The sequence below is a fragment of the Stegastes partitus genome, unplaced genomic scaffold (genome assembly GCF_000690725.1).
Source record: "Stegastes partitus isolate 25-593 unplaced genomic scaffold, Stegastes_partitus-1.0.2 Scaffold178, whole genome shotgun sequence".
Classification (NCBI taxonomy): Eukaryota; Metazoa; Chordata; class Actinopteri; family Pomacentridae; genus Stegastes; species Stegastes partitus.
In genome coordinates, this window is record NW_007577909.1 from 72244 (window position 1) to 84965 (window position 12722).

Sequence of the window (12722 nt, forward strand, 5' to 3'; positions counted from 1 at the left end):
TCATCAGTATTAGCAGTACACACCGTGTTTGTGTCGTAGTTGTCAAGCTGCTGACACACCTCTGGGTAGCTGAAGGACATGGACCTGAATAAATGAGAGCAGAAACACAGTGAATACAGACACAGGTCACTTCATGGTACAAATTAGCATCCAGTCAGGCTCTGGGGAACGTATGAAAATGCTGTTTATTCTGATTTTGCATCAAGATGACAAGAGGACAAGATCTAAGTGACTTTGAAAGAGGTTTCATTATTAGAGAAGCCTCGGGCACAAACACTGCTCCACTGGTTGGAGTTTCAATAACAGCTAAAGTCATCGATGCTCTGACTCTGACTCACCTGGATGCCAGGTGACTCCAGCTGCTGTGTGTTCAGACAGATGATCCATGTGGAACATCCTGGTATCGTTCCTGACTGCAGCTCATCCTACATGAGAATGAAGACGGTACAGAACCAAACACAACCTGCAAACTTTAGATAAGCGACGTCTTATCGACCTCAGCAGTAACACTATGCATGTAAATCCGCTCTGATCAAGCAGGACCTCGAGGTGTCACACAAAAACCAACGTTTTCTACTATCGCTGCAATCGTCTGGGCAAATATTAGCTGAGGAAATCTCCTAAAACACACCGATGCTCCTCCAGTGTTTAGGATCCAGATCGTACTCTCATAAAGCAGAACATTTGAAACGAGGAGATCCGCTCTGAGAGGAGACGGTTTGATCCTCGTGGCTTCACCCAACATCTCCAGACTCGGCTGTTGCAGTCACGTTGGTAATTGAAATTGTTGCGGACTGCTCGCAGACTACTTAAGCATATAGGGAATCCAGATGTTTTGGATTGTTGAGTGTTTCTGTCTTTGTGAAGCGCTATGAGATGACTTGTTGTTGTAAATATGTGCTATACAAATAAAATTAAATTGAAATAACACATTGTTGGTTTAACTGTTTCACCTGCTGCTAACTTCCTCACTTGACCAGGAGGTGGTTTTCTTTGGTGTAAATAAACAAGATAAACATACTGATGTTTTTTTTAGTAGGGATATATCGACGACCTCATCAGTATCGGCCGATATCAGTGTTATTTCTGATATATCTGTATCAGTCCGATGAACAAGTTTAAGCTGATGATTGTCTAACATCAGCGCCTTCGTCTCTACATTTGACATCGCTGCTGTTTCACAGATGTTTTTACTTAAATGGTTAAATGTGTTAAAATTAGGGGCAAACAAAAATTGAATATCGACATCGGGGATATCGGTTATCGGCGATATCAGAAATCTTAATATCGGTATCGGACAGAAATGTTAATATCCTGCATCACTATTTTTTATTATGTTCTTCTGTAACCGTGTGCTGCAACAGACTGACGTATTTTTCTCTGTTTCACTATCATTTCCCCTCTCTTTACATTCTCTCTCTCGATATAGTGACAGTTATTGTTGCTGCTCTGCTTGTCAGGATGAAACTAATAAAAAGCTGGTGGTTAGAGCTGCTCGGCTGTGTTTTCCTGTTTCGTTCTGCCACATGTACAGAAGCTGTGGTTGTCCTCTGGTTTAGCTGCTCGCTTTCCTTTGCATGTGATTCTGTCTCGATAACGTCGGCTTGTGGTCGTCGCCGTCCTTTGTGGCGACTTGTTTTCTCTGTTTCTATATTTCGCTGCTCTACCATCTTGCCAACTGATTGCATTTGAAAATTAGTCACCTGGCTAATACTGGCTCATGTACAGAGATGTTGATGAATGTGTGATGTCCATATGAATAAATAAAGGACAGGAGAAGAAAAAAACACGACTTCTGCATTTAGATCTGTTGGAACGACATCAGCAGAAAGATTGGAAACTGTGCTCGACTGCGTATATTTGATGATGCTTGTGCATCAGTGAGAGAAAGGAAAGAAAAAACAGAAGAGCAGCTCTTCCTCAGGTGCGTGAGGATGTCAGTGCAGGACGTGATCAGACTGCCGGCGAGAACACGCTGTCAGAAATTAGGGAGGAATATTACGGGAGAGTCGCGGTGCATAAAGCCTCATTACAGAGATGAGCGCACATGTGCCCGTTCAGTGGTGCAGAAACCGGAGACACTGCTGCACAGATGGATAAAGAGTGAGATTGTCAGATGAGGCCTCCTCGTCACATCCTCCACAAGTGAGAAAACGCGTTTGTAAAAGAGAGCGTTTGTGTCTGAATGCAGTCACACCGCGGGGGGCATTCTGATGGCGTGCTTTGCACCTACTTGCCCCCTGAGAAGAAAAGGTCAAATCATTACAGCGTTTTTCTAAATGATCACGTCGTGCTTTGGTGAAACACTGGTGGTCTCTTCCAGGATCCCGACTCCCCCATCTCCAGGGCACAGGGGGTCCCAGACTGCAGAATGAAGTGAGTCACATGTTGTACCAGATCCCCCAGTGAAGCACCTACTGGACGCGTCAGACGGAGCTCTGCAGCATCATCAAACCACCAAATGGGAGAATTTCTGTTGGAAGGCGAGTGTTTCTCCCTCCAGGAGAGGTCCAGAGACTCAGAGAATCGATGCCAATCTGCACCGAAGCTGCTCGAGCTTTTCTAACAGTGACAAATTCAGAGTCAATCCAAAGCCGTGGATTTAAAAGAGAGCGACCAGATAGCGTGACCAGCAGCACACAGACAGTCCTGTCAGCAGTGAAAGTCCTCCTTAAAGCTACATGAAGCCACAGGTGACCAGAGAAGGACGACAGCGACGTGTTGGCGTGCTGGACGCTGGCACGCCAGCCAGGTGCTGGAATGTCCACCAACATTTTCTAAGAAACTGCTTCAGACAGCTGAGGATGGACACGTCCGACAGCGAGCTCCTGTCTCACAGAATTTCCTCCAACTTCACCTTCAGGAAGAACAACTTTCAGCCGGCAGCGTCTATCTGACCACTACAGAGGGTTCTTGGTAACTCCATGATGTCTGTGCTGCATAGAAGTTCATAAAACACGACATGCTGCATTTATATTCTTCTTCTGCTTTATATCGAAACCCTGAAGTGTCTGAAAAAGGTTTTGCTGTGATATCTGTGTAATACTGAATTTCTTTTCACCGCCAACATTTAAATAATACCTGCTGTCTGTGATTTAGCTCGATATCAAATAACAGAATAAAAAATGATTTACCACTTTTCAGTCCGTAAATATCTGTAAAGATGTATTTTATGGATTATATCTAATTTTTCTTTCAAATAACAGGAAATATCTGTAAATAATCTTTTTGCTGATTGAAATACAGAAAACGTGTGATTTAAGGTCAAATAATGTAAATTACTATTTATACAGATTTAGAGTTTGATGGGGAAGTTTTGGTCTGATTACGGTTAACATGTAAATTAGTGCTTTACTAGTTTTCATCTGTAATTTAACAAACTAAAGGGGAATCTGAAAAATCTGAAGAAATTTAAATACAGTAAAAAATAGTGTCAGTTACAGTCAAACCTTGTGAATGAGTAACCTACATGATGTAGAGATTATTTACAGTTTTTGGCCTGTTTTTTATGGTTAACATAAAAATTGATTTTTCTTCAGTAATTTTACGAGAAATTATCAGTAATTTACGCTAAAAAATAATAAAAATAATTTGAATATAGGAGAAAACAGTGTAATTTTATGATTAAATGTTGTAAATGAACATTTTGCTGATTTCAAAATACCGATTATTTTTATTTAATCATCTTTAAGTCCTTATTGTACCACTTTTACTTTCAAATAAGAGTAAAAAATGTCTGTAAAATAAGACATTTTTAAAATATGCAATAAAAATAGTGTAATTTACAGTTCAGCTGATGATATTTGTCTAAAATAAAACCACGTCGTTTAAATATTTAAAAAAGTCTTATTTTTTTGCAGGGTAAATTGAACCATTTTGTCCTTTGATAACTGTTCATGAGCACAAAATGAACTAATCTCGTCATTTAGAGGCTCCAGTTGGTTTCTTTTTTTAATGCTTCAAAACACTGAATTTTAATATTGTCATTATTAATATTTCTTTACTCACACACTGGAGGGCTTGATTAAAAACGAGGAGCTCCACTAATAACAGCTGAGCTTTTCTTTTCTCATATATTTATTTATTTGCTGTCCTGTGTGTGTGTGCAGCCTGCAGCAGCTGCTTTGTTCCTCATAAATAGGTGTGTGCGGATGATGCTCACGAACGCGCTCCGTCCAACACCTCAGACCACGTGACCAGCAGCAGGCGCACAAAGCGGAGCCTTAAAACCGCCCGCTGCCTCCGACTCACACACACTCTCACACACACTCACCGCCGGCTGCTGCTGCTGCTCCTCCACCGTATCCGACACCGGCGGTATCCGGGAGTCAGCGCCGCCTCGGTCCTCCGCTCAGTCACCAAAAACAACAACAGTTCTCACTCGCTTCCTGTTTTTTTTAATTGTTGTTGTTGTTGTTGTTTATTTCCTGGAGTTACTGCAACTGTTCCTGAAGAGTGAAGACAAGAAAAAAAACAGACTCCGAGTTGAATCTTTTTATTTTTTTTCCCGTCATGGATCGGTGCAGGAGGAAACCAAGGTATGTACTTTGTCCTTTCTTTAAAATAAATAAATAAATGTTAATTATTATTATTAATTAGTCCTATCTAGTGCCAGTATTCTGACTCCTATTAATGATGTTCCTCCTCCTCTACAAACGTCTTGTTCCAAACTTGACTCTTAATAATTAACGCCATCATCACTGACATCAGGACGCTTCATTGGACAGATTTGTTCACTCTGTGTCTCCCTGGATACCTAATTAATCCAGTGATTAGTGCAAAAAAAAAGCTTAATGCCTAATGACCTTCTTTAATTAATAAGCGAGCCCTGGCTGTCCTACATACTTAATGATTTCCCCGGAGGGCGTACAGGTTTGTCATCAACTGTTCAGTTTCCCACTATTGTCTGGGATGCATCTGTTCTGGAGTCAGCTGGCTGATGCACACATTCCCCCAATATCTCCCGGCAACAAATGCATCTTCTGCTCTATTAATCATTCATAAATATTGAGATTGTTTCATGTCATATGTGGACATTTTTCTCAGCTGTCACAGGAACACAGTGTACCTTCTCAGCTCATCTACTTCGTTCCTCATGGTGCTTTCTTTCCTCTGTAGGTGTCCTTTTACATGCGTGTAACGCCGTCGCGCCTCACCCCTCTCCACTGAGCATCTCTGCAGCCATGAAGCTGGCTTTGCACAGGATAGCAGGCACCACCGTCAGCACCTTGACAACAGGTGTCCAGTACCTCGGCTCCAACGACGCCATCTACGACGACCCCGCCGCCGCCTCCAGCCTGAACAAGAATGGGTTCCACTTTGAGAAGCCCCACTCTGCCTCCATCAGCAGCTCCTTCCCTGGAAACAAGGAGATCATCTACAGCGCCCTCGCTCCCGTTTTCCCCACCAACGTGTCCGACTTCCTGCCGGGTAACGTCACGTCTGTGGCCAGCGGAGGGGCGGCGCAGTGCGGGGAGAACTTTGAGGACAACATGGAGTGTTTTATGATCCTCACGCCTGGTCAGCAGCTCGCCATCGCCATCTTGGCGCTCACGTTGGGTACGTTTACGGTGCTGGAGAACCTCATGGTGCTGTGTGTGATCCTGCACTCCCAGACACTCCGATCGCGGCCTTCCTACCACTTCATCGGCAGCCTGGCGGTGGCTGATCTCATAGGAAGCATCATTTTCGTGTACAGCTTCCTGGACTTTCACGTCCTCCACAGAAAGGACACGCCCAACGTTTTCCTCTTCAAGCTGGCCGGGGTCATCGCCTCCTTCACCGCCTCCGTGGGCAGCTTGTTCCTCACCGCCATCGACCGCTACATCTCCATCCACAGGCCTCTGGCGTACAAGCGCATCGTCACCAAGAACAAAGCCGTGGTGGCCTTCTGTATGATGTGGACCATCTCCATCGTCATCTCGCTGCTGCCGCTGCTCGGCTGGAACTGCAAGCGCCTCGGCACCGTCTGCTCTGACATTTTCCCTCTGATTGACCAGAAGTACCTGATGTTCTGGATCGGGATGACCAGCATCTTGGTCCTGTTCATCATCTATGCCTACATCTTCATCCTGTGGAAGTCCCACCACCACGCCGTCCGCATGCTGAGCCGCAGCTCCCAGAGGAGCGTCATCGTCTACACCGCCGAGGGGACTAAAGTGCAGACGGTGAGGCCCGAGCAGGCCCGGATGGACCTCCGTCTGGCCAAAACCCTGGTCCTGATCCTGGTGGCCCTCATCATCTGCTGGGGCCCGCTCCTCACCATCATGGTGTACGACCTCTTCGGGAAGGTGAACGACTTCATCAAAACTATCTTTGCCTTTTGCAGCATTCTCTGCCTGCTCAACTCCACCGTCAACCCTGTGATCTACGCCATGAGGAGCAAGGACCTGCGCCGGGCCTTCCTCAACATCTGCCACGTGTGCCGGGCAGCGACGCAGCCCCTGGACAACAGCGCCGAGAGCGACTGGAACAGCAGGAGCGTGAGAGCCACAGCGGGCAGGGCGGGGAAGGACGGCGGCGGCGCGAGCACAAAGACTCGGATAAAAGTGGCCCAGGTTACCGTTTCTGGAGGGACTGAGAGTTCTAACGCAGACCCGGTCTAGAAGACGGGCAGCCCGGCTCTGGTTCAACTGTGAAGTCAGTTAGTGTAGAATAGCTCCCATCCTTTAGTCCGCTGCTCTGTGACTGTGAAACGTGCCAAAAAATGACTTAGGTCAAGTTTCTGTTGGTTTTTTATGCTGAAATCCGTGATATGAAACCGTTGTGCTCTCTGTGTGGTGGAGGCTCTAGAGCTGCTTTATTCTGTTACTGAGGAGCGGGTTGCCTGGTTGCACAACACTGACTGGCAACGAGAATCTAAATTAAAAGAATGCTGTTGAATCTCTACGAACCAGGGCTTTTTCTCTCTCTCTCTCTCTACAACAACCGTTAGGAAGACGATGTTAGGCTTTGTCATCTTTGCTGTCGTGTGAATGTGCAGATTTCAGCTTTAAGGTCCAAAAACCGGCTTCTTCCTTTCGTCTCTTCTGTTTTTTTAACATCACCTCATTCAGCAATATCGTGATACAAGGTGGTGAAACTGTGTCTACCTTCATGCAACGTGTCCGTTCTACAGGAGAGAACGCTGCTCGTGAGTAAACCGGCATCTCATTAGTGATTCCTAAATGACTGTTGATGACTCTGTGAGACCATGATATTGTGACGTTTGGCAGTCGTTTTATAAAAATCCCGCCCTTTGCTTTTATTTATTTATTTATTTTGTCCTACTTTGAGACGACACGACCGGCTCTCTGATCAAACTTTTCGTCCTGTGGTGATTTGGGAACGTTACGTAGCTGCTTTCGACAGGTGTGCATATAAAACAGTGACAGCGTTGCGTGCAAAAGCTATACCGCCATTTTCCTGTGAAGCATCCATCGTGCCATTTTGTCCGATGAAAGTGTGTATACGCGAAAAAAATATGTGAAATCTGTCTATTTTTATCATATAATTTTGTCAACATATCTGGTATCTTTTTTCAATAAAAGGATGAAACCAGCCTCTACGGGGTGTGTGTGCTTGTTTTTGGGGGGATGTGTGTTTACTGCTGATATTTAAGCTTGTGATCCATAAACACGTCTGACTCCTCGTTACAGACTCTAGTCTCCAGCAGTGAGACGCACACAAGTACAGTCTCAAGTTACTTTACTTGGACATTTCCATTTTCTCCACCTTTATGCTCCTATTTCACAGCTCAGGGCCAAATATTACACATTTTACTTCCCTGCTTTCATTCTTCTAACTGTAGTTCTTGGCTACTTTGCACATTTGCTTTAATAATCCTAAATATAATCAACACATAAATCCCAATGTGATGCTATAAATCAAGATAACACTTTGTTGATCCCTGAGGGGAAACTGTCCAACAGATGAACTCCATAAAACAGCAAAGAAATGTGATAAACACATGAATTCTTTATTAATTATAATCTGACAGCATCCAGTAAATCAGGGCAGTAAGAAGCATCGCTCTGTCGAGAATTTAGATGTCAGTGATTATAAAGTTGTAAAGTTAGAACCTTAAGTCTACTGATTTTAAATTATTTGGCAATAATCAAACCATTTATTTGCATCATATACACACCTACGTCCTGCCTGCATATGACACAGATGTTTAAAATATCTATATTTTTAAAGATAGCCGGCATTGTTCTTAGAGGTACTCAGGTTAAACATTACATTGATCAGAAATACGTCTTTCTGCATAATTAGTATTTTCACTGTTTTTTTATAGCTGGTTCCTTTGTCATTTTACTGAAGTGTAACTTGACCTTAATAACAAAGCATTTATACACTGTGTACAAGATCTGAGAACTTCTTCCACCTCTGACAGCCTCCTCGAGGAGAGAGGTCAGTTCTGACCAGTTCAACCTGATTATTTTGTGATTTATCAGCACACAGTCGTTCAATCTAAACATTTTAGTCATGTTGTGTTACGTAATGGGCTGGATAATCAATACTAGTTAATGAGAAAGTCCCTGGTTCACAGAGTGCACTTAACTGCTGCTTGTGTTTAGTTTAGTTTAGTTTTTTAGTGTAACACTGCCTCCTGGTGGCGACAATTAGAACCAGCCTTTATTTTCCAGTATCGACTGATCTAATCAATGAAGTTCATCAGGTGCCAGAATGGGGGCACAAGGGAACCAAATTAGATCAGAAATTTAAATTCCAGACGATGTAGGCTACATCTTCAATGACACATCAGTCTATTTTGCACTTCTCACATTTTTAGGATTTAATATGCTTAATATGCCAAATTTCCCCTTAGTCGTATCACAAATAGTGTAATTACAAATTTATACTAAAAAAGGAGTAAAAATACATTTTTTCAAAGAGGCATGAATAATTTCATAATGATTGAAATTATAAAAAACGAGAAGAGCCAAGTTTATAATGGAGTCTTCCCCGTGTTTCACTACATTACCCAGCATGCCCAGCTCTGTGTTTCACACGTGACGTCAGGAGCCGGAGAAGCCGACAGCCTCATATCACAAACAGGCAGCTAAGTTGCGCTAGCTCGCTCCTCTGTCTAACAGTTGGCCCGCAGCTGGCTCATCCGCTCTTCAACTTTTGGGAAGCAACTTTTACAACAACACGAGTTGGTGACCGCAGTCGGACGGACCGAGTTCTCCCCCAGAAGGTAAAAGAAAAACAGTTTTTATTCAAATACACACCAGATTGCACTCTGCTGCCAGTGGCAGCCAAAGCTAGCGTTAGCTTTGTTTTCTTTTTGAATGTTGGCTAGCAAGCACAGCTAACGTTAGCTTGCTAGCAAATGTTTAAAGCCGGAGCTGCGCAGTATGTTTAGCGTGTGAGCGTCGGCAAAGCAAACGGTCGGTAGCGGAACAATCCACGCTGTGATTAGCGAAGCGTGTTAAAAAACAACAGCGGCTAGCAGTCACCGAACTACCTGATGTTATCGTCTCACTGCTGTCATTACTTGTCTCGGTATTTTGCACCCCCCGGTCTCCCTTCAACACACTGAAGTCATGGCGTGTGGAGCCACCCTGAAGAGGACCATGGATTTCGATCCGCTAATGAGCCCGACGTCCCCCAAAAGACGGAGATGCATCCCCGTGTCCCCGTCGTCCTCATCCCCTAGGAAGTACCTGAGCATGGAGCCCTCGCCATTCGGGGAGTCGTCGTCCAGACTTAGTGCAGGTAACGCTGCCTGGAAGCGGCTCAGTGGCCTGCTGGGTGACCGGCCGGAGACCTGAGGGGCTTCAGCAACACGTTGAGCCACAAAGCACACATCAGCAGACAGGCTCCTTAACGTGACACATGTTCACACTAATGGACCTCTGTCTGCTTCTTCTGACCCTCTAGAACAAATCCTCAACAGCATCAAACAGGAATACAAACGCATTCAAAAGAGGAAGCATCTAGATGGAGGCTACCACCAGTCAGAGTGCTGCTACTCTCCAGAATCCCCGTCCCAGTCGTCTACTATGAATGTGTCCAGCATGCCAGGTGGGTGGAAAAAAAACAACAACAAAAACACACTGATTTAGAATAACTGGTCCTCCACCAGTCACTAAACAGCACCTACACCGTGGTTCTGAGGTTTTCTGTCTGATTCCTACAGGAACATCCTCTGGAGGGGTGTCTCCGACCAGGAAAGAACAGCCGCTATTCACCCTCAGACAAGTGGGGATGATCTGCGAACGCCTGCTGAAAGAACGGGAAGAGAAAGTCCGGGAGGAGTACGAGGAGACCATGACTTCAAAGTTGGCCGGTTGGTGCACCGAACACACAAAGAAATCAACCGTCGCTCCACACCGTCACATGTTCAGAGTAGAAAACCAGAAAGTCCAAACATGTGAAAAGCTGGAACCAGCAAAACAGTTTCTCGATCAATTAATCAGCGTATGTTATAATAATCCTGCTGTTATTTCACTGCCAGAGCTTGTAGTTCAAGTTCAAAAACCATCAACCTGTTGACACCTTAACAAGACTTCTAATTGATGATTCTCACAGTTGTCATAAATTTTCAGCCAATCAGTCGATTAAACTCGTAGCCAGCTGAGCTAAACGGCTCTGACTCCACGAGCCAGACTGGAACCGACTTCAGTAAATCATATTATTGATATTACGGTGGAGAAACAGTCCTCCAGGGAAATAAGGGTGTGAGAACCAATTTCCAGTCATATAATTTTCCCTTTAGGCGAATCCGGTAAGCAGGAACGATAACGACTGATTTCTCGTCCTGTGCATTTCAGAACAATACGACACCTTTGTGAAGTTCACACACGACCAGTTGATGCGACGATTCGGAGAGCAACCTGCGAGCTGTGAGTCCTCCTCTCTCTTTTATTTGAAATGATTTCCACATTCACTGGCATAGTTGGAAAGTTCCTGAGCTCTGCCTTTGAAGTTTGAACTAACAAGTCTGGCTTCTATCTTTTATTTTATCTCCCGTTTCTCCAGATGTTTCCTGAGTGTGGCACAGAACTTCTTTTTTTTTTTTCTTTTTCTTTTTTTTTTGCAAGACGGCCTTCTCTTGCTGCAAGCTGTCATGTGATATCTCCAAGAAAGGAAAAAAAAAACAAACAAAAAAACTCATCATCGTAAGAGATTCAGTTTAGCTAGTTTAAATGAAACTTTTCTTACTGTGCCATATATCTGTCTTTGGGCAAAGGTTTATATGAAGCTGTTGTTACCACTCTGTTGTCAGCGACTAGGTGCTTCCTGATGTACATGAATGGACCCTCTCTCTACCAGTGGCCTACGTTCCTCCAGCTGTATCTTACAGTTATCTCACTTTTGTAATGATTCCCAGCATTCCAGGCTTTGTCACTTGTTTCTGTTTGTTACGTGTAAATACGATGAAAGCGGTGCAGAGTTTTACCCGAGGTTTGCTGGTCAATCTGGAAGGAAGTGGAAGAAACGCCAGCGGAGCGGAGAGACTACGTTTGGAGTGAATCCTCTGTTCGTGGCTTTTTAAATTGAGCATAAAGTGGGCTGATTTGCTTCCCTCCCCCACCTCCCCCTCTCCCCCTCTCCTCTCCTACCAGTGTTTTATTTATTTTGAGTTTTGTTCTGCTGGTATCACTTTGAAACAAATGTACTTATTGGAAAGAAAAAAAACAATAAAAGTCTTTTAAGAGTTGGCGACTGTTCTGAAGGATTCTGTGGACGGATGTCGGGATTACGCCGGCGGAGAGTCGACTGAAGTGAAGCCAAACGTGTGGAGAAGGTGCCAGAGGATCCCAGAGGGCGGTGTTTGGTGAATGATTATCTACAACCTGGAGTCAGTGAGCTCACACGTGTCATGTTGGAGACCAGGGCTGTCAAACTCACGGCCTGTGGGACGACTTTTTGTGGCCCCTAACCTAGCTTTAAAGTTTAACATTAGTGCGGCCATGTGCGTGTTTCTCACCTCCACCAGTCGCTGCCCTGGGCGTTTTCTATTTTTGACCACCTGTGGGCTACAGCAGCTCAGCCAGCGTGAATTAGCAACGTTAGTCATTTGATTTGGGAGCATCACTGAGTCAAGAGAACATCCATCCTGTCACCCAGAGCAGATGTGTTTTTCTAACGGTGTGAGAAGCTCTTCTCCACCATGAACTTTAATAAATCAAAGTTCAGGTCCAAACTCACTGATGAGCATCTTCAAGCCACACTGAGGGTCTCAGCTGCCTCATCCCTCAAGCTAAATATGGCTCAGCTGCGTAAGAAGAAGTGTAGGTAGGAGAAGCCTCTGTTCAGAAGAACCGGTCATGTTCAGAATTGTTAATAAAGATTGAGAAGACTGGATCAGTCGTACTTTTTTTGGAGTACGTGATGCAGCCCAGCCTCAGCCAGGCTCTTATCTCCAGCAGGTAAGTTGACTCTGAGACCCCTGAGCCTGCACTAAACTCTCATAACTGTGTCAAAGTTAAATATTTACAAGTTTTTCCTTCTTGCCTTCGATTTTCATTGATCTGCTCGTGCCTCCTTTAGCGGATCTATAAAGTTTCGGCCTTTGTCTCGGTGCATCCCTCCCTGCTGTCTGCAGCAGAAACAACTCAAACAGCGATAAACTACTCTTCACACGCAGGTTGTAATCTCAGATCGTGGATTTTTAAGGATATTATTGCTACTGAAAACCCTTCCTGCAAGTAAATGGAGTCGGTTCTTTAGATTTAGTTGAAATAAGAAACGCAAGAAGTCTGAATCTGTGTTTTGGGGTCTTCAGGTTT

The 12722-nt window shown here is 44.4% G+C and overlaps 2 protein-coding genes across 2 annotated transcripts; both read left to right on the forward strand.

Annotated features, from left to right (window-relative positions):
* Positions 1–5183: 5183 nt before the first annotated feature.
* Positions 5184–6605, forward strand: LOC103355981 (cannabinoid receptor type 1B-like). Its single transcript, XM_008279977.1, has one exon. The coding sequence runs from the start codon at positions 5184–5186 to the stop codon at positions 6603–6605; it is 1422 nt and encodes a 473-aa protein (XP_008278199.1).
* Positions 6606–9019: 2414 nt separating this feature from the next.
* LOC103355982 (akirin-2-like) lies at positions 9020–11652 on the forward strand. The gene is made up of 6 exons (XM_008279978.1): positions 9020–9181; positions 9529–9702; positions 9868–10011; positions 10127–10276; positions 10761–10832; positions 10969–11652. Exons 2-6 carry the CDS (start codon positions 9531–9533, stop codon positions 10977–10979), a joined length of 549 nt encoding a protein of 182 aa, XP_008278200.1. The 5' UTR covers positions 9020–9181; positions 9529–9530; the 3' UTR covers positions 10980–11652.
* Positions 11653–12722: the final 1070 nt, after the last annotated feature.